The 22316-nt window shown below is 45.1% G+C and overlaps 1 protein-coding gene across 2 annotated transcripts in view; it reads left to right on the forward strand.

The window, feature by feature from the left end:
• Positions 1-17158, forward strand: part of CTDSP2 (CTD small phosphatase 2) — a 116192-nt gene extending 99034 nt beyond the window's left edge. For both annotated transcript variants that reach the window (XM_033939037.1, XM_033939038.1), the window contains 3 exons: positions 9151-9243; positions 14960-15145; positions 15802-17158. In XM_033939037.1, coding sequence (XP_033794928.1) covers positions 9151-9243; positions 14960-15145; positions 15802-15927 — 405 coding nt within the window. In that variant the 3' untranslated portion in view covers positions 15928-17158. The remainder of the gene's footprint in view (positions 1-9150; positions 9244-14959; positions 15146-15801) is intronic.
• The last annotated feature ends 5158 nt before the right edge of the window (positions 17159-22316 follow it).

A 22316-nucleotide genomic window follows, 5' to 3' on the forward strand; every position in this document is an offset into this window, starting at 1 on the left:
GGTGCAGACGGTACCGAAGGTCAGTAGTTGACGACTGGACACAAAGACACAGCTTCAAAGGTGACCACAGCCAGGTTCAAGTAATCCAGGATAGGCTGTTTCCATGGCAACGCGGCCTACTCTCGATTACTTGTTCCGGGAGGCGGCCAGTGCACAGCAGAGTACAAAGACTCTCATCGAGATGGGGGCAGCTAGTTTGTGATAGGAGCAGAGGTTGTTTGAGAATGAGTTTAGATAGGAGACTTAAAACAGTTTTAAAGTGTGTATCTTGAGTTATTGTATATTAAAAACACCTGGGGGTAAATTCTAAATGCTATGATGTAGCGCACCAAGTGCAGATTTTCTGAATGCAATTAATGCATGTAATTGCTGTTATAGAATACTAGAATAAGTCGGTATTTATGCTTCAACATTTAAGCTCAGCCATGTATCAATCAGTTAACTCACTAGGTTGCAGCTCTCCGGTCATTTTCACAGAACATAACCTGTCATTCTGGCTGAAAATGACCAGTTAGTGCTGAAATTAAAGCCAGCTGTGTCAGAGGCGATCCGTGGGCAGAGTCTGGTTCGGTCCTGATATTCAGACATAGCCAGCCAGATTTAGAACATAAATAGAACCAGATAAGTATCTATCCTATCTCTATGCGCTAACTCATGGCCAACTAAGTCTGAATATTAACATTCCCCCTTTTAGAGGTTTCTACTGCAGGATGGCAAGGTACGAGAAGTGCTTCAGTGCTCATAGTAATTCTAATAGCATAGGAGCTAATACTGCCATGGCCGGCAATAAAAAGCTTAACACAGCTTCATAAGAGGGAGGGAGGTAATTAGTTAAATTGGGACATAGGCGCTTATCTTCTTAGGCTCGATTCTACAAAAGATAGTGCCTATTGCATGATGTCTAGCACCAAAGTAGGAGTGTTTAGGAATGGAGGCACCACTAGGCACAGTTCTCTAAAACAGTGTTCTTCAATCGCCGGTCTGTGGACTGGTGTCGGTCCGCAGAAATTTCTTGCCGGTCCGCAAAGCTGGCATGTGCATCAGGCCCGAGACAGTGTTCTTCAACCGCCGGTCCGCAGTGCAATCGATGTAGCATTATCTTCGGGCCGGCTTCCTCTTCCTCACTGCTGCAGTGCACAAAGCCACGGGCAGTGGCCCCTATGCGTGTCCTACGCTTGAACCGGAAGCCTTCTCTCTGACATCACAATGTCAGAGGGAAGGCTTCTAGAAGAGGCGCGGGACATGCAAGGAGCTGCTGCCCGCGGCTTTGTGCACTGTGTCAGTGAGGAAGAGGGAGCCGGCCCGAAGATAACACTGGGGGCGGCATAAAACGGCCATGCGGGAGCAGGCCAGAAGGTAAGGCACAGCATGGAGGGAGGGAGACAACAAAGGTGGGGGGAATGATTTTATTTTTGAATTTAGTGATTGAATAGTGTCAATTTTGAGAATTTACATCTGCTGTCTGTATTTTGCACTGCTCAGGAAGAAATGCATTTGTTTCTATTTCTCTGGGGTTGTACTGTATGCAGAGGCTTTGAATCTTAGGGTTTCCTGTGTATATATTAGTACTTTTAGTTTTTGGTCCCATATTTGCATAGGGGTCATCTGTGTTCTGGTAGGAATGAATGTTGAGAAGCATATAGTGTGCTTTGTGTAGTTTAATTTTGTGGTTAACCATTATGTGTTGTTAATAAGATTATATTGTGTGTATATATGAAAAATGAATGGAAAAAATGGTGTTACAATTAGTATTATTATGGGGGTGGGGTCTGGTCCGTGACTTAGCCCAGTGTTCAACTGCCGGTCCACAAAATAATTCTTTTATTTCTGCCTGTCCGTAGGTGTAAAAAGGTTGAAGAACACTGCTCTAAAGAAGTTAGGTGCCTATAGAGTAGGCTTTTTAAACCCTGGCCTACATTACAAGCGCCTAAGTTTAAGTTAGGTACCACTAAGCATGATTCTGTAATATATGCCCTCTGTTATTTAAGTCCTCTCATCTGTTTCCTTGCCATCCTCTCCTCACCCTCAGGATTCTACCATTCTCAGTGTCTTCCTTCCTCCACCCTTATAATCCAGCATCTGCTCTCTTTCTTCCCTCTCCCATCCTCATAGACTGATATCTCCCTATCTCTTCCCTGCCGCACTCTCCATCATGGTCCAGCATTTTTTCCACTCTCTTTCCTCACTCCCATTTCCAGGCATCTTTCCATCACTCCATTCTGCTCCTGATTCCAACATTTCCCTCCTTCTCCCCTTCCACCTTCTGTGTATCTCTCCCTCCCTACCTCCATGTCCAACACCTCTCTCCCTCTCTACCTTCTTTGTGCCCTCTGTCAAATCTATCTATTCCCCTCCATGCACAATCTCTCCCTTCCTCCCCTCCATTATATGCAATTTCATCCTCTCCTCTCACCGTGCATGTCTCCCTTTCCTCCTCCTGTGCCAGCATTTTTCCTTCCTCTCACCTTCCCCTTTCTTTCCTCTTATCCCTTCCCTCCCCTTCCCTGTGCCACCAACTTTCCTTCCTCTCACCCCTTCCTTTTTTTTCCAACAACATTTCTTCCTCTCTTCCTCAATACTCTTAAGGCTTGCTTCTTCAGGTTACGGTATTGGCAGTGACTTTCACATGCAGCCTGCCGCTAACCTGGAAGTCTCCCCTCAGAATTTGGAGCTTTCTAGACCACAGTTTTTCAACCGCCGGTCCGCAGAAAATTCCTGCCGGTCCGCACAGGGCCGGCGAGATCGACGCCGTTAAATTTCCTGCCCCAGTGGTGTTCGTGGAAATCTTTTGTTCCTCCCAGCCTCGGGCGATCAAGACAGGCTGCCGTAGTCGGGCATTCCCTCTGTGAGTCTCGCCTATGCGGAAACATTAAGTTGAAACAAAATAGGCAGGACTCAGAGAGGGAAGGTCCCGACGTCGGCAGTCTGTCTTGATCGCTGCCCCTGCCGAGTCGCCGAAGAGGGCCGCGGGGAAAGTGCAGGCAGAGAGGAGATGGTCAGCTTGCGCGGGGAGGTCAGCGTGTCAATTGGGGCCATCAGCAGCGTCTCTGCTGAGATTCTACCCACGTGCAGGATGCGGCGGGTAGGCGCCTCCGGCTCATCTTGGGCGGCAGGGCCTGCGGTGCAACACTGTTTTTGCCGGCTTGGGGGGATCGCGAATGTGCAGGGCACAGCAGGAGTAAGATCATAGGGAGCCTTCAACAGTGGCTGTCTCCTCTCCTAGCAGCTCTGTACTTACCAGGGCAGTGATTCACTTCGGCAACTTCCCCTTTCCTCAGAGGTAGCAACGGACCCAAGGCTGCCTCAGGAAATCACTGCTGCAGGCAAGTACTGAGAGCTGCTGGAAGGAGAGGAAGCTACTGTTGGAGGCTGGGAAACTGTTGGATAAAGGAAGAGCTGCTACTGGACCTGGAGGGAGATAGAAGAAGATATGCTACTGGGAGGTGAGGAGGGAAAGGGATGGGAAGAGAGTTAATGTTGGATAGAGGGGAGGAGGGAAGGGAGAAAGAAAAAAGGAAGGAAACAGCTGGCAGGGAGATTACAGGAGGGGAAGGGGGTCAGGGGTCAGGGTGGAATGGAGAAATCAGATGAGGGAAAGGGGAGAGAAAGAGGAATGAGAAAGTAGAGAGAGATTGATGCTGGAAAGGGGGTCAGCAGAGAAATGAGAGAGGGATAAAGATACTAGATCTGGTATAGGAGAGATAAAAATGAAGAAAGCAGTGAAGCTGGAATGAATGATGTAAAAAGGAGAGAGGAGGCACAGGCTGGATGGAAAGGGGAGAGAGGCATAGAAAGAAGTCAGATACATATGGAAGGGGGAGAGGGCAGAAAGTGGATGGAACGGGCAGACGCTGGAAGGAAAAGAGTGAAAAGAAGATGAAAGCAGAGACCACAAAAGGTAGAAAAAAATCATTTTATTTCTATTTTGTCAATATAATATATCAGATTTGAAATATATATCCTGCTAGAGACATAACGGGACTGCAAAGCCTAACACTATTCCTGTCATGTGTGACTGCAGTATTCTGTTAGCATGATATTTCTGTATAGCATTCTGTAATAATTTGGCTTGTTCAGTTTTCTTGATAGTAGAGGGGATACTTAGCGAAAGGGCCTTTGCGAAGGGCCTTAAGAAGGGCCTTAAGAAGGGCCAAGTTACTACACCCAGGAGCACCAGAGAAAGACTGAAGGGTACAGAAGAAGCAGGCGCAGAAGGAACGAACACACACAAGCAACAGTAAGGTAAGGTAGAACAAACACAGCACACACAAGAAGTAGGCAGTAAGGCAAAAAGCAGGTGCAGAAAGAAGCAGGCTCACAAGGAACACGTAGTCTTAAGTGTTATATTAAAGTAGGAACAACTATGGAAGCAGAGGGAAACCAGAAGATGAGCTTTCCAGTGTTCTGCACCGACTGTCATATGTATGACTACCTCCCCTCGGGGAGACAGTCGTATGTATGCGGTCGGTGTCAGGAGCTGGAAAGCTTGAAGAAGGAAGTCAAGCGACTAGAGGACAGGATACAGGAGCTAGAAGGACTTTACACCACGGACGACCCAATCAGGACAACTGAAGACTTCATGAGCGAGAGGCACATCGAGGAGGAAGTCAGGGAACTCGAGAAATTCATTGAAGAGGCATACAGAAAGAGGGTGGAAGAGAACGAACTTCAGATGAAAGAAGAAGTTACAGCAACATCGAAGGGAGAGCAAGAAACAGAAGACCACAAAGAAGACACCGACGGAGGAAAAACGCAAGAAGGCGAGAAATTGACCAGTCGATGCCCAGAGGAAGAAAGAGAGAAACATACCGAGGACATCGACCTGAGACCAAAGCGAACATTGAAGAAGGGAAGGTCAGCGATCCTAGTGGGGGACTCGATCCTGAGGCAGGTGGACAGCCACATAGCAGGAGGGAGAGAGGACCGACTGGTGACCTGCCTCCCGGGAGCGAGAGCCAAGGACATCGTGGACAAAATTGGAAAGATCCTGGAAGGAGCGGAGACGGAAGAGACTACAGTAATGATCCACATCGGGACGAACGATGTCAGCAGGAGGGACTATAGAAGAAACACACTGATAGAACAGTTCAAGATTCTGGGAATGAAGCTGAAGATGAGGACCCAGAAGATAGCGTTCTCAGAGATCCTACCAGTGCCGAGGGCAGATGTGAAAAGGCAAGAGGAACTACAATCAATAAATGCATGGATGAGGAGATGGTGTGAGGAAGAAGGATTCCACTTCGTGAGGAACTGGACGACGTTCTGGGGCAAGAGCAAGCTCTACAGGAGAGATGGACTGCACCTGAGCGCAGAGGGAACTAGACTTCTAGCAAACAACATCAAGAGAGGAATAGAACAGGCTTTAAACTAACAAGAAGGGGAAAGCCGACAGTCGACCAAGCGTCGATGATTCGGAAAAAGGTATCTTGTGAAGATACTAAGGAGATAAAAGGCTGGGATGAGACAAGGGACAAATTACAGGAGTCGACAAACAAAGGAGAGGAGATTAGAAAGATCACAACCAAAGAGAAGAATCTAATGACCAAAACACAGGGAAAGGAAATGAAGGCAACAAAATTCCAGGAGCTAAATTGCATATATACTAATGCAAGGAGCCTAAGAAACAAAATGGGAGAATTAGAAGCCATGGCTATTGCAGAGAACATAGACATCATTGGAATCTCCGAAACATGGTGGAATGAGGAAAGCAGATGGGATACAGCACTGCCGGGGTACAAACTCTATCGCCGAGACAGATTAGGACAGAAAGGCGGAGGAATAGCACTATACATAAAAGAAAACATACAATCGACAAGAATGGACATAGCAGAGACGGCCAACAAGCTAGAATTGCTATGGGTTAAAATACCAGGAAGGAAAGGGCCTGAAATAAAGATAGGTCTATACTATCGTCCACCCGGGCAAACCAGAGAAATCGATGAAGAAATGGAAGCCGAGATGAAGCGAGAATGTAAAAGCGGTAACACAGTTATTATGGGAGACTTCAACTACCCTGGGATAGACTGGAGTCTTGGAAGCTCAAGATGCGCCAGGGAGGCAGACTTTCTGGAGGCTGTACAAGATTGCTTCATGGAGCAGCTTGTTAGAGAACCGACGAGAGGAAATGCCACTCTGGATCTAATCCTAAATGGGCTAAGGGGACCTGCAAAGGAAGTGGAAGTAGTGGGACCTTTGGGAAACAGCGATCATAATATGATCAAGTTCAAGGTGGAAATAGGAATACTGAAAGGAAAGAGAACCATAGCGACAACTTTTAACTTCAAGAAGGGAAACTACGAAGCAATGAGAAGAATGGTAAAGAAGAAACTTAGGAACACTTCCAAAAAATGGCATACGGTAGAACATGCCTGGTCCTTTTTCAAGAATACAGTGAGCGAGGCGCAAAATCTGTATATCCCCAAATTCAGAAAAGGGTGCAACAAGAGTCGAACAAAAGACCCGGCGTGGATAACTAAAATAGTGAAGGAAGCGATAGGCAATAAGAAAAACTCATTCAGAAAATGGAAGAAGGACAAATCTGAGGGAAACTGGAAAGAACACAGAAAGTATCAAAAGGAATGTCATCGTGTGGTTCGAAAAGCCAAAAAAGAGTATGAAGAGAGGCTAGCCAGGGAAGCACGAAATTTCAAGCCGTTCTTTAGATATATTAAAGGGAAACAGCCGGCTAGGGAAGAGGTGGGACCACTGGACGACGGAGACCGGAAGGGAGCGGTGAAGGAAGAGAAAGAGGTCGCAGAAAGACTTAACATGTTCTTTTCATCGGTATTTACAAGCGAAGACACAACCAACATACCGGAACCTGAACAAATCTTTAAGGGAAATCAAGCACAAAAGTTAACATCCATGGAAGTGAGCCTTGATGAGGTGCGCAGGCAGATAGAAAAACTAAAAACTGACAAATCGCCGGGTCCGGATGGAATCCATCCAAGGGTTCTGAAGGAACTAAAGGAGGAAATAGCAGAACTACTGCAGCAAATTTGCAACCTATCTCTGAAAACAGGTGTGATTCCGGAGGATTGGAAGATAGCCAACGTAACGCCCATCTTTAAAAAGGGATCAAGAGGGGACCCGGGAAACTACAGACCGGTGAGTCTGACCTCGGTTCCGGGGAAAATGGCGGAAGCACTGATAAAAGAAAACATCGATGAACATTTTGAAAGAAACGAACTTCTAAAAACCAGCCAACATGGTTTCTGCAGGGGAAGATCGTGCCTGACTAACTTACTGCACTTCTTTGAAGGAATTAACAAACAAATGGACAGAGGAGACCCCATAGACATCATATACCTAGATTTCCAGAAAGCCTTTGACAAGGTGCCTCATGAACGTCTACTCCGGAAACTGAAGAACCATGGGGTGGACGGAGACGTGCATAGATGGATCAGAAACTGGTTAGAAGGTAGGAAACAGAGGGTAGGGGTAAAGGGCCACTACTCAGACTGGAGAAAGGTCACGAGTGGTGTTCTGCAGGGCTCGGTGCTCGGGCCACTACTTTTTAACATATTCATAAATGATCTAGAAACAGGGACGAAGTGTGAGATAATAAAATTTGCGGACGACACCAAACTATTTAGTAGAGCTCGGACAAAGGAGGACTGCGAAGAATTACAAAGAGACTTGGACAAACTAGGGGAATGGGCAGAGAGATGGCAGATGAAATTCAATGTTGGGAAGTGTAAAGTATTGCATGTGGGAAGCAAAAACTCGAGGTATAATTATGCGATGGGAGGGAAGTTTTTGAATGAGAGTGCCCAAGAAAGGGACTTGAGGGTGATGGTAGACATGACAATGAAGCCGACAGCACAGTGCGCAGCTGCCGCTAAGAGAGCGAATAGAATGCTAGGTATAATCAAGAAAGGTATTACAACCAGAACGAAAGAAGTTATCCTGCCGCTGTATCGGGCAATGGTGCGCCCACATCTTGAGTACTGCGTCCAGTATTGGTCACCGTACCTTAAGAAGGATATGGCATTGCTCGAGAGAGTTCAGAGGAGAGCAACACGACTGATTAAAGGGATGGAAAGCCTTTCATATGCTGAGAGATTGGAAAAACTGGGACTCTTTTCCCTAGAAAAGAGAAGATTAAGAGGGTATATGATAGAGACTTACAAGATCATGAAGGGCATAGAGAGAGTAGAGAGGGACAGATTCTTCAAACTTTCAGAGAATAAAAAAACAAGAGGGCATTCGGAAAAGTTGAAAGGAGGCAAATTCAAAACTAATGCTAGGAAATTCTTCTTTACACAACGGGTGGTGGACACCTGGAATACAATTCCAGAGGAAGTTATAGGGCAGAGTACAGTACTGGGGTTTAAGAAAGGTTTGAACAAATTCCTGCTGGAAAAGGGGATAGAGGGGTATAGATAGAAATTTACTGCACAGGTCCTGAACCTGTTGGGCCACCGCGTGAGCGGACTGCTGGGCGCGATGGACCTCGGGTCTGACCCAGCGGAGGCATTTCTTATGTTCTTATATATGTGAAGGGGAGGGGAGACAGGGGTTTTGTTGGTCCTTGCTCTGAATATTTATATTTATAAAATGACAATTGTACAGAATATTGTTTCTTTTTATACTTTAATAAAATACATTCAATATAAAATCATAACTGAGGCTTGTGCAGATGGGATCAGATGGTTTGTTGGGACCGAGCTTGCGGAGATGGAGCGGAAATATGTTTTTTTATTTCGGTCTTAGTAGTTTGCCGGTCCACAAAATAATTCTTTTATATCTGCCGGTCCACGGGTGTAAAAAGGTTGAAAAACACTGTTCTAGACTAAAGTTTTTTTGTTTTTTGTTTTTGCCAATGACTGTACTGGGAGCAAAAGTGAGTAATCATGTCTGGAACCCCGATTAGGTGGAAAGCTCCAAATTCTGAGGGTTTTTTTCATCCCATAAATATTAAGGCTACACAGAGGCTAGATCAAAGCTATATAATGGCTTTTAATGGCTATATAACCATTAAAAGAGAACTAAACCTTTGGGTTTTGCAATAAGAAGAGTGGGGTTTAAAAGTGTATGGTATATAGGTCTTTATCTGCTATCATGTGCTATGTATGTTACAATGTAAGAACTTGGAGCAGTGTCTGCATCATCCTCTGTACTTACCTGACTCTTCTTCCTTCACTCCAGGTGTATGTATTAAAGAGGCCTTATGTGGATGAGTTTCTGCAGAGGATGGGGGAGCTCTTTGAATGTGTGCTATTCACTGCCAGCCTTGCCAAGGTACCAGAGCTGACTTATATGAATTCTCAAGCCTATGGCACCCCCAAGGGTCTCCAACATGCATGTGTTCTTTACTTTTTATACCCTGCCTGGTGAGGGACGAGAACCATGTGGGATGGTAAATCTTCTTGCATTTGGGTGAGATAGTCCCTAATTGTGGTTAAGAATGGTGCCCTCTTTTGCTTCTGGTCTGTATAATAATTTCAGTCAGTCCTACATGCGTCAGGAGGACTTTGGGTTATGGGCCTCTTTCTGGCATACCTGTGTTAAAATTCCCCTTAAAAGTAGCTTAAGAAATGTGCTATTGTTATTTGGAATGATTTACTTATACAAATAAGGACAGAGGTTAGTTATTGGAAATTTTGTAGAATGTTGAAAACATTTTTATATGATAGATTGTAAAGTTAGTACTTTTAGTTAAAGAATTAATGATATCTTTTTATCCAAGGAATTGTACTTTCCCTTAGAATTATTATGGCTTCTTTTTGATGTAAATCGCCTTGAACTAAGTGGTATTAGAGGGATTCAGAAATCTTGTATTAAATTAGATTAGATCAGTGTTCTTCAACTTTTTGATACCTAAGGACCGGCGGAAATAAAATAATTATTTTGTGTACCCGCAGTTAAAGAACACTGAGCTAAGTCGTGGGCCAGACCCCGCCCATCTCTACCCCATACCCCGCCCCCCATAATAGTACTAATTGTAACACTATTTTTTTCATTCATTTTTCACTATATACACACAACATTATCTTATTAACACATAATGGTTAACCACAAAATTAAACTATACAAAGCACACTGTACATATGCTTCTCAACATTAATTCCTACCAAAACAGATTATACAGACAGCAGAGGTAAATTCTCAAAATTAACACAATTCAATCACTAAATTAAAAACTAAAACCATTCCCCCTACCTTTGTTATCTCCCTCCCTCCATGCTGTGCCTTAACTTCTGGCCATTTTATGCTTCCCCCGGTGTTATCTATGGGCCAGCTCCCTCTTTCTTACTGACGCAGTGAACAAAGACACAGGAAGTGGCTCCGCGCAGCTCAAGCAGGAACAGCCCCAGGGAGGCATAGCAAACATGCTACATGGAGGGCTATGTACGTCAACGCCCATAGTTTGGGCAACAAGATCCTGGAACTTGAGACTGAAATGAGAAACGCTGACCTGGATGTGGTGGCGATATCTGAGACCTGGCTCACCGACTCCCACGGGTGGGACGTGGTGATACCAGGATACAACCTCCTTCGCCAAGACAGGAAGGGCAGAATGGGAGGTGGTGTAGCATTATACACTAAGGATGATATTAAAGTCACCAGAATCACAGATATCAGGTACACAGGGGAATCCCTTTGGGTAAATTTGGCCAGGGGGAATGACAAATACCTGTATCTTGGCATAGTTTACAGACCCCCAAGGCAACAGGATGACATAGATATAGAACTAATCAGTGACATAGAGAATATCACCTTGCGTGGGGATACAGTGTTGTTAGGAGACTTCAACATGCCTGATGTGGATTGGAACACACTTTCCTCTGCATCCAGCAGCAGCAGGAGACTATTGAACTCTATGAAGAGAGCTAAACTGAGGCAACTGGTGTTGGAGCCAACGAGGGAACAGGCAATACTGCACCTGTTGCTTACCAATGGTGAAAGTGTCACTGAGGTCTCAGTGGGCGACAAGTTGGCCTCCAGCGACCATAATATGATATGGTTCAAGCTCAGGAAGGGTTTCGCCAAAACTAACACATTGACCAGGGTCCTTAGCTTCAAGAACGCCAACTTTGAGGGTATGGGGGATTTCATCCATCAAGCACTACAAAACCAAGCAGGAACAGATAACGTAGAGGAACTATGGTCGACTCTGAAAGCTACCATTCAGGAGGCGACCAATCGCTATATAAAATCAGGGAGTAAACGGCGTAGGAACAATAAGCCACAATGGTTCTCTGCGGAGATCTCGGACCTCATAAAAGGGAAGAAAAAAGCGTTCATCTCCTACAAACATACGGGATCTCAGGACTCTAGAGAAGTCTATTTGACTAGAGCAAGAGACGTCAAAACAGCGGTTAGAGAGGCCAAAATCCGAATGGAGGAAACTTTAGCAAAGAACATCAAGAAGGGCGATAAATCCTTCTTCAGGTACATTAGTGACAGAAACCGCAGCACAAGCGGGATAGTACGCCTTAAGAAACCAGACGGGACCTATGTAGAAGCAGACTCAGAAAAAGCTGAACTGTTAAACGAATACTTCTGCTCGGTCTTCACCCGCGAGGAGCCAGGTTCCGGCCCTCAACTACAAAAAAGGATGGCTCAGTAGACCCGTTTAGTAACTTCAAGTTCACAACAAGCAGTGTCTACTGTGAGTTGTCAAAACTCAAGGTTAACAAAGCAATGGGGCCAGACAACCTACACCCCAGGGTGCTCAGGGAGTTAAGGGACGTCCTGGCGGAACCACTATCCGCGCTCTTCAATCTCTCCCTTAGTACAGGTAGAGTCCCGTTGGACTGGAAAACGGCTAACGTCATTCCACTCCACAAAAAAGGTTGCAGGACAGAGGCTGAGAACTACAGACCAGTGAGTCTCACATCAATAGTGAGCAAACTAATGGAACTCTAATCAAACACCAATTAGATATGTTCCTGGATGAGGAGAATCTGCGGGATCCCCGTCAGCATGGATTTACCAAGGGGAAATCCTGCCAATCCAACTTGATCAGCTTCTTTGATTGGGTGACGGGGAAGCTCAATGTTGGAGAGTCCTTGGACATTGTATACTTGGACTTCAGCAAAGCATTTGATAGTGTCCCTCACCGCAGGTTATTGTGCAAAATGAGTTCTATAGGATTAGGTGACACTTTGACTAAATGGGTTGGGGACTGGCTTGGTGGTAGGCTTCAGAGGGTGGTGGTGAACGGCACCCCCTCCGAAACGACGGCAGTGATCAGCGGAGTGCCGCAGGGCTCGGTCTTGGGCCCGATCCTTTTCAATATCTTTATAAGAGACTTGGCTGAGGGGCTTCGCGGTAAAATAACGTTATTCGCCGATGACGCCAAACTGTGTAACATAACAAGCAAGAGCACAACGGACAATATGAAACACGACCTACTCCTATTGGAGCAATGGTCTAGGACCTGGAAACTGAGCTTCAATGCCAAGAAATGCAAAGTCATGCACCTTGGCAGCCAAAATCCATGCGAGACTTACACCCTAAATGGCGAGATCCTAGCAAGGACTGTTGCAGAACGGGACTTAGGGGTAATCATCAGTGAAGACATGAAGACTGCCAATCAAGTGGAGCGGGCTTCATCTAAGGCTAGGTAGATCATAGGATGTAGGAGTTTCGTCAGCCGCAAGCCTGAAGTCATTATGCCATTGTATAGATCCATGGTGAGGCCTCATCTGGAATACTGCATACAATTCTGGAGGCCTCATTACCGCAAGGATGTACTGAGGCTTGAGTCAGTCCAGCGAATGGCCACCCGGATGGTCTCGGGACTCAAGGATCTCCCGTACAAGGAACGGCTGGATAAATTACGGCTATACTCACTCGAGGAACGCAGAGAGAGGGGAGACATGATCGAGACGTTCAAATACCTCACGGGCCGTATCGAGGTAGAAGAAGATATCTTCTTTTTCAAAGGTCCGATGGCGACAAGAGGACATCCATGGAAAATCAGGGGCGGGAAATTGCACGGCGACACCAGGAAATACTTTTTCACCGAAAGAGTGGTTGATCGCTGGAATAGACTTCCACTTCAGGTGATCGAGGCAAGCAGCGTGCCTGATTTTAAGAAGAAATGGGATCGTCACGTGGGATCTCTGCACAGAGATAAATAGGGGAGGTTCATTGGGGTGGGCAGACTAGATGGGCCGCGGCCCTTATCTGCCGTCTTTTTCTATGTTTCTATGAACTGGAAGCCTTCCCTCTGACTTTGCGACGTCAAGAGAGAAGGTTTCCGGGTCAGGCGTGGGACACGCGTAGGAGCATCTTTATGCGTCAGTAAGGAAGAGGGAGCCGGCCCGAAGACAGCACCAGATCAGCACCGATCAGACCGGCATCAGTCTGCGGACCGGCGGTTGAAGAACAGTGGATTAGATTACATAAGAATTAGAAGAACACAGGATCTAACACCCTAAGTCTAATGAGTGCATGTTTTGGAGGAAGCCTTTAGAAAAGATAGGAGTCTTTTTACTAAGGTGCACTAACCGATTTAGCGCACGCTAAATACTAATGCGCCCATTATATTATATGCGAACTGATATGTACCCAGGAATATTAAAGGATGTTGTTCAAGAGAGGATCAATAACATCAATTTCTAGGGGGTAATGGTCTAATGGAGGCCACCATCTGTAAATCCACTCAAACAATAACTTTCTTCTGACCCTCAGAAATGCCACCATCCACTCCAATAAACTTCATAGTGGTTGGATTTACACATTGGATCCTCACCGGGTCATTAATATTTATACGTATTTTAAATAGTGATGTGCTTTCAACTCCTTACACATAAATTAATTTTAAATATGAAGCTAATACTTAGCTAAAGTGGTTCATTCAAGGGATTGCTCCGCCAACATGTTTCACGCTGAACGGGTTTCATCAGAGCTCAAATCCCTTCAAATGATAATAAAAATGTTCAATTTCTTAATAAAAGTATACCTAATATTGAAAATTCCTCATCTGTATACCCCTAAAAAGCTTAATAGGGATCTTACCTCTATACACCATTTGTTTCCCACAACGCGACCACTCCTAATCTTGTAAGATGGCCGCGGCGTGCTCAGCTTCTCCTATATACCCCCCCATGCGGGTGTCGGGCCCGCCTCTAAGCGGAGTCACCGCTAATCATGACGTCGGCTCCGGGGTGGGCCAACGACACGAGCTCCCGGGGGAGCCCAACTATCTGAAAGCCAGTGTGATCTGAATACTATGTTTATCACGCGCACTCCTAAACTATAGATCAAGGAGATCAAAGTTTGCAAACCCTAATGAGACTTCATATAAGAGACGACCACTCTAATTCCAAATTTAACCCAATGGGTGAAACAGTATTCAGGCGGTAAATCCACCTTTGTTCACTGTAATTTAATTTGGCCACTAAGTCGCCCTCCACCCTCTGTACTGTCTGCCTTTCAATCACCCTCCATTTGATCTGTTCTATGATGTGCTTTTTAGAGATCCAATGCTGGACCCAGGGCGCTGTCAAGAGTTGGGTGATTATTCTGGACTTATGTTCGTTCAGACGTAGATGGACCGGCTGTTTAGTGCGACCAACGTAAACAAGGGGACACGGGCATATTATTATATATATAACCCAATCTGACCTGCAATTCGTGTTCTCTTTGGCCTTGATGATCTGCACGTTAGCATTTAGTGTGTGTTAATCTTTAGCATGTGCTAATTCGGTTAGCTCGCCTTAGTAAAAGGACCCTATAGTTATAGTTTATTTCGTTTATATCCCGCTTTCTACAAAGTGGGACACAGCAAATACATACATAATAATATAGCAACATCACTCACACAAACAATGAAAGCATTAATTGGCGTCCAGCACGCAATCCTACAACAAAATATTCAGCCCCCGTACTTCATTTTGCTAAATAGATATAATTTCAATCGTTTAAAATTTTGTAACTTTCCCTGCTGAGCCACAAGAATCTCATACAGAAATGACATATCACTTTCTTGCTTGCTCTGTAGTACGCTGACCCTGTGACAGACCTGTTGGACAAGTGTGGCGTCTTCCGGGCACGACTCTTCCGGGAGTCCTGCGTTTTCCATCAGGGCTGCTACGTCAAAGACCTCAGCCGCCTAGGGAGGGACCTGAAGAAGACAATCATCCTTGACAATTCGCCTGCATCCTACATCTTCCATCCGGAGAATGCGGTAAGCCCCCAGTTAATACCAGGGTACAGGGGGTGCTTGTTCTGCATTTGGTGCGGATTATGTAAACTCTACTCTACTAAGATATAGCTTTGACAAAAAAAAAAAATAAATTAAAATCGTGATTGGTGACCAATTGAAAAGATATCCTAATGGTGTCAAAGGTGCTGTTTCTTGCTCTGCTTGAAACTTTCACCCATGCTCTGTAATTCAATTGATTTAGAGGCAGTAGAACAATTATACACATGATGTGTAGACAAGGAAATCTTTGCCACTCAGCGTTAGGGCGGAGAGTGTGGCACAGTGGTTAAAGCTACAGCCTCAGCACCCTGGGGTTGTGGGTTCAAACCAACGCTGCCCCTTATGACCCCTGGGCAAGTCACTTAATCCCCTCCATTGTCCCAGGTACATTAGATAGATTGTCAGCCAACCAGGACAGATGAAGAAAAAATGCTCAAGTACCTGAATAAATTCATTGTAAACCATTCTGAGCTCCCCTGGGAGAATGGTATAGAAAATTGAATAAATAAAATAAATCCAGAATGCAGGCATGGAAGTATACAGATCTATTGCCAGTGTTGTCTCAGCTTGATGTTCATATATTCAAAATATTACCCTGTTGTTGGCCTGCCTAGCTAATGGGATTCTTGTGTTTTCAGGTGCCTGTTCAGTCCTGGTTCGATGATACGTCTGACACAGAACTCCTCAGCTTGATTCCTATCTTTGAAGAGCTCAGTGAAACCGAGGATGTTTACACCAGCCTTGATCAGCTGAGGACTCCATAAGAAGCCGCCATGAAAGCCTGGCGGTCAACTAGGGGAGGGGAGGGAGTACGGAAACTCCTCACAGTGCCTTCAATTTTCAGCAGGAGAAAGAGGAGAAGGACGGGAGGGTGGCAGTGGAGAGCCCATCTAAATGACAGGACAGCCCTGGGTGCCCAGGCAGACAGGCATCTGACACCAGCTCAGTGACATCATTGTACAACCAAGGACAAAGGCCTCTGCTCACTCGGGCAGTGTGAAGGGACACAGCAGAGACCTTTTTCTTTCTTTCTAGGAGGGTGGCTCATCTAGAAATGTCTCTGAGCAGTGACTTTTGTGCCATCATGGTTGGGAGAATGGATTGAGTTTACGAGACTGTAGGCAGGTCATTTCACCTGTTAGCAGAGGGGTGAGAATTCTAATGGAAGATAAAAAGATCTTTTTCGGTGTCCTGGACAGTCTTATGGACCTCCCATCATGTGCTACGGCTGCTGTGCTATAATCTCTGCACTAATTACAGAAAAGGTCCAAAGATTGTCCATTTCACGGACCACAAAAGGCAAGAGACTTGACTTGAGAGGAGCATTTTAACAGTTGTCCTGGTTTAGTGTTGTTAATTTAGAATATTCCAGTTCCAGTAGCAGGGTTTACAAAGACTATTCACGGGCAGGCGCCATGAGAAGAACCAGTAGGCCAGCCAAACGAATCCTGTAAACATGACACTACATCTTGTCAATGGTTAAATATTTTAACTTTCCGGGCTAGTAGACAGTTGCGGTTTCAGTGCTGGCAGGTGCGTAGTTCTCCTTCCTCTAGAATTTTTTAAAATTATAGCTTTTCTTGCCATTTTATTTCTCACCTCTGCCCAAGGGCCTGGACAGTACTCTCTCTAATGAAGTGGCCAAGGCTCGAGGCATGCGGAAGTTTGCGGGCACTGACACGAAGATGTGGCATGCATGCGCGAATAGGGTTACCAGATTTTCCATCTGGAAAATCCGGACACCTAGACCTGCCCCCAGGTCTGCCTAGTCCCACCCGTCACACCCCGGTGCCGCCCCCAATCCTGCCCCGACCCCTGCTGCCTATTCTCGTTGGGCAGCACATCTGCGCGTGCGCGGATATGATGCAATGACGTCATGCGCGTGACATCATCGCGCTGTATCCGTGCATATGCGGATGCCCTCCTGCACGAAGGAAAGCTTTTCAAAACCCGGACAAAGTGCTGGGTTTTGAAGAGCCGTCCATGACCCCGGACATGTCCTCAAAAGGAGGACATGTTCGGGGAAATCCAGAAGTCTGGTAACCCTATGCGCGAAGGCCCTCAAGACGGGCCCTGAGCCACCAGTGGGGGGTGCCAGCAGGGGAAGACATGCAGAGAGAAGGAGAGGCACCGGCGCCAGCTGATTGCCTACAGGATGTGCCTCTCACCGCAAGAGGCACGTCCTGTAGGCAGTCAGCCTGCACCCAGCGCATTTTCTCCTCCCCAGTGTCTCGCGGCACACCTGAAATTTCAGGAGGCACACAGTTTGCGATACACTGCTCTAAGGGGTACTCTCGTTGTAGCCCACTGTCAGGAAGCATAATTGTAGTAGCAGTCATCTCTTTCCCAGGCTTGAGCGAACCATTCCCAGGGTTTACTGAAGTCCAACTGGTCTCAATAAACAGAGGTCCCGAACCCTGATATTTTGCACTGTAGCCTGAACCATGGAAATGGCTTCTCCCCACTGGTTTATGTGAGGTAGTTTGCCCAGTACAAGGACAGATAGCACTGATATAGGGACAGATGCTGCTGGTAACAAATGGTGGCTTTAGACAAATAAGGAGGACATTTCAGACAAGCTGCCCAGGACCAAGTTTACTCAGCATTGTTCACTCTAGTTTTGGCTTTGTAAGTAGTAGGACTATATTAAGAGATTAGATGCAGCCACTGTTCTCTCTAAGCCAGTGGTCTCAAACTTGCGGCCCGCCAGGTACTATTTTGAGGCCCTCGGTATGTTTATCATAATCACAAAAGTAAAATAAAACAGTTTCTTGATCCTATGTCTCTTTAGCTATAAATTACAATATTATTAAGACTTAGCCAAAAGGAAAGATTTATAAACTATAAAGAGTTTTACCTCATGCAAAATTGTCATTTCTTTAATAAGACATTAACTATTTTTTTCTGTGGCCCTCCAAGTACCTACAAATCCAAAATGTGGCCATGCAAAGGGTTTGAGTTTGAGACCACTGCTCTAAGCTGAGCAGAACTCCTCCACCTAAAGTCCTACCAGTGGGGGGTACTGTTTCAATTTCACATTTTCATTAGTGCGAGGTAGGCAAGCTCGGCAGGACTCCAGGAAACCTGCTTGTCCCTAGTGCCTGAAACACTAAATTGAAGCATGAACCCCCCACTGGCAGCAATGCAGTTGGGGGACTTCTGCTCAGCTTAGAGGAAACAGTGCAACACATCTGCCATAATCCTCAACACTCCAAGCTGTCTCCACTACCTTTCTCTGTTATGCAGCCATTTCCTTCTAGGGCAAAATATACCTAAAAATTCCCTTCAGGCCCAAGGCCATTTCTTCTGAATGCACAAACTCCTCAGGTAAACAAAGCAGATGGTGCCATTCCTTTTGTATGATCATGCCTTCCAAGGTAGGCCTCAGGCTTTGGGGCCTGCCTGGGGTTTCTTCAAGACCATTACCAACCCCCCTGTTTTCATGGATGGTGAAATCTAAATTTTAAAGCTGCTATTGTCTTCCTTACACTATTCTATTTCTTGTGATTTAAGGCTAGATGTACTAAATGGTTTCCTACATAAGGCACAAAATGAGAAAATCTCTTTTAATTCATCGGTCCCTTAAGGGCATCCATTTCCTTAATATCAGGTTGGAATTAACTCTGATGCAGCGATATAATCACCAAAGCCCAGTTGGTTTCTTTCTATAGTGAGTGGGAGCAAAATCAGGACCCTCTCAGTCAGTAGATTCAGTTCAGAATGCCCCTGTTCTTCATGTGTTTTTCATTAGTCCGTACCTGTCTGTGCAACTCTTAAATTGTTCAGTTGGTTCTTATGTAAATGCATTTTGATCCATGGAACCTGGTAGACCTCACAGTTCTCTGACAAAATATCTGAAGAAAATGTTTCTCTCTCCATTTTAAAATGGGGGAAAGGAATTGGAACTTGTATACCGCCTTTTTGTAGTTTTACAACCACTCTCAAAGCACAATCTGTCTAATGTACTTGGAGCAGTGGGAGATTAAGTGACTTGCCCAGGGTCACAAAGAGCAGGGAGATTTTTCTTAGAAATTGTCTAGACTAGAGACGGACAAACCGGCCTGCAGTCGAAACCCATCCTACCAGTGCAGAAAATTTGGTCCATTGCCCAGTGTAAATTTGATGATCCTCGTCTTATATGGCCTGTGAATACCCACCATCTGTTTGATCTGTCTCTGCCTCTACTGCCCTCTGCAGACACCTTCCTCCACAGTGAGCTCAAAGATCTAAGATCTCAGAGGGGAGATATGACAAGAGACTTTTAAATACTTCTGTGGAATAAATGTGCAGAAGGTGAGTCTCTTTCGATTGAAAGGATGCTCTAGAATGGGGGAGCATAGGATGAAGGTGAAAGGAGGTAGACACAGAAGTAATCTAATGAAATACTTCTTCATGGAAAGGTGGTAAATTTATGGAATGGCCTCCTCCTGGAGGTGGTGGAGACAAAGACAATATATGAATTTAAGAAAACTTGGGACAAGTACAGATGATCTTCAGGAAGAGAAAGGGATAATAGATGGTATGGATAGGCAGACTGGACGGGCCATTTATCTGCCTTCATTTTTCTCTGTTTCTGTGTCATCTGTCTATCCCTGAAGGCCCACCTTTTTATTTTTATTAATGGGTAGCAGTGTACAAGATCTTAGATGAACATATGTACACAGCCTTAAATTTGCAGTGTTTATAACACATATGTTAATGAGAACATCAATGTTAAATTCTGATCTAGCAGACCAAGGTGTCAGAGGAAAAATCAGAGAACTAGAGGACACAAAGCTTAAAGGGGGAATATTTAAAAGAAACCTCAGAAAATACTTTTTCGCAGAAAAATGTGGTAGGTGCTTCTTGGCATGCCTTCCTAGGGAAGGCATTAGGGACAAAACCAGTGATGGGATTAAAAAAGGTGTAGGATAAATACAGAGGCCCCTGCATAGCTGGAGGAGGGAATCAAAGTGAAGAGAATTCAGAGATGCAAAGCTATCCAGTTCAAGGCTGGAGACTTTTTAGACCAGCATTTAACTTACATCCCAAAGCAGGGTTGAATTTGAAGTGCCTGTTCTCACCAATTGAAAGCAATGCTTCAAATCCCGTAGTGCACCAGGATGAGATGGTCAAAAATCTAGGACTATTCCAAAATCTCCAGCCTGGAACTGGGTAAGTGGGTATCTCTAGAGAATTTCTGCTCAAAGCAAAATACAAATAGAAACATGATGGTATGATGCCCATCCACAGTAACCACACGCAAGGCTTCTGAGGAAGCTACAAAGCCATGGAATAGAAGGGGATATACTAAGATGGATAGGCAAATGGCTGGAAAATAGAATGCAGAGGGTGGGCATAAATGGGAAGTTCTCGGACTGGGAGAAGGTGACAAGCAGTGTGCCCCAGGGCTCAGTTTTTGGGCCCATCTTATTCAATATCTTCATAAATGACCTGGAAGAAGAAACAACAAGTGATATAATCAAGTTTGCAGATGACACAAAACTATGTCGAGTGGTTGGGTCACAAAAGGAGAGCGAAGAACTTCAGAGAGATTTGAACCAGCTGGAGAAATGGGCGGAAAAGTGGCAGACGAAGTTTAATATAGATAAATGCAAAGTGATGCACCTGGGCAGGAAAAACAAGGAACATGAATATAAAATGTTAGGTGTAACATTGGGCAAGAGTGAACAAGAAAAGGACCTGGGAGTACTGATAGACAAGACCCTGAGGCCGTCGGCTCAGTGTGCAGCGGTGGCAAAGAAAGCAAACAGGATGTTGGGCATGATAAAGAAGGGAATCACGAGTAGATCGGCGGACATCATAATGCCACTTTACAGAGCAATGGTCAGACCACACTTGGAATACTGAATCCAACACTGGTCTCCCTACCTAAAGAAGGATATAACACTGCTGGAGAAGGTGCAGAGGCAAGCGACGAAGCTAGTAAAAGGTATGGAGAATTTGAGCTACAAAGAACGCCTTGGAAAACGGATTGTTCACCCTCGAGAAGAGAAGACTGCGAGGGGATATGATAGAGACTTTTAAAATACTTAAAGAATTCGACAAAATAGAGCAAGAAACATCGTTATTCACACTGTCAAATGTGACTCATACAAGAGGTCATGGACTGAAACTGAGGGGCAACAGGCCCAGGACAAATGTCAGGAAGTTCTGTTTCACATAGCGAGTGGTGGACGCTTGGAATGCTCTCCCAGAAGAGGTTGTGATGGAGACTACCATTCTAGGATTCAAGGGCAAGTTCGATGCACACCTTCTTGCAAATCACATTGAGGGATATGGGCAATCAAAGGTCTTCATCAAGAATCACCTAGCTTGGCCTCTGCGTGTGCGGGTCACCGGACTGGATGGACCTATGGTCTGATCCGGTGAAGGCATTTCTTATGTTCTTATGGCAGATAAAGGCCACACTTCAAAAAAGCATAGAGGGCACTTTATAGGGCAGACTAAATGGACCAAGCTTGTCTTTATCTGTTCTTGTGTATTTTAGGAAAGCTGGAGAAATGGGCAACAATATAATAATGGGTGATTTCAATTACCCCAACATTGACTGGTTAAATGTTACATCAGGGAGTGCTAGGGAGGTAAAATTCCTAGATGTCATAAATGACTGCTTCTTGGAGCATCTGGTCTGGGCACCGACAAGAGGGGGGTACAATTTTAGATTTGGTCGGGAGTTAACTGTGTTGGGTCCGCTGGGAAACAGTGATCATAACATGATCGAATATGAGCTGATACCGGGACTAACGTCGCAAAAGAAATCTACTGTAGGGGCGTTTAATTTTCGAAAGGGCAACTATGATAAAGTGAGGAAAATGGTTAAAAAGATGCTAAAAGGATCAGTTGCAAAGATTAGGACTGTAAACCAGGCATGGATGTTATTTAAAAATACCGTCGTGGAAGCCCAGACCAGATGTATTCCATGTATTAGCAAAGGTGGAAAGAAGAGGAAATGAGAGCTGGCGTGGTTAAAAGGTGAAGTGAAAGAGGCTATTAGAGCCAAAAAAACATCCTTTAAAGAATGGAAAAAGGATCTGAATGAAGAAAATAAGAAGAAACACAAGCACTGGCAAGTTAGATGCAAAGCAATGAGAAAGACAGCTAAGAAAAAATATGAAGAGAAACTTACAAAAGAGGCAAAAACTCATAGCAA

This window comes from Geotrypetes seraphini, chromosome 3 (genome assembly GCF_902459505.1).
Source record: "Geotrypetes seraphini chromosome 3, aGeoSer1.1, whole genome shotgun sequence".
In the NCBI taxonomy this organism is placed as follows: Eukaryota; Metazoa; Chordata; class Amphibia; order Gymnophiona; family Dermophiidae; genus Geotrypetes; species Geotrypetes seraphini.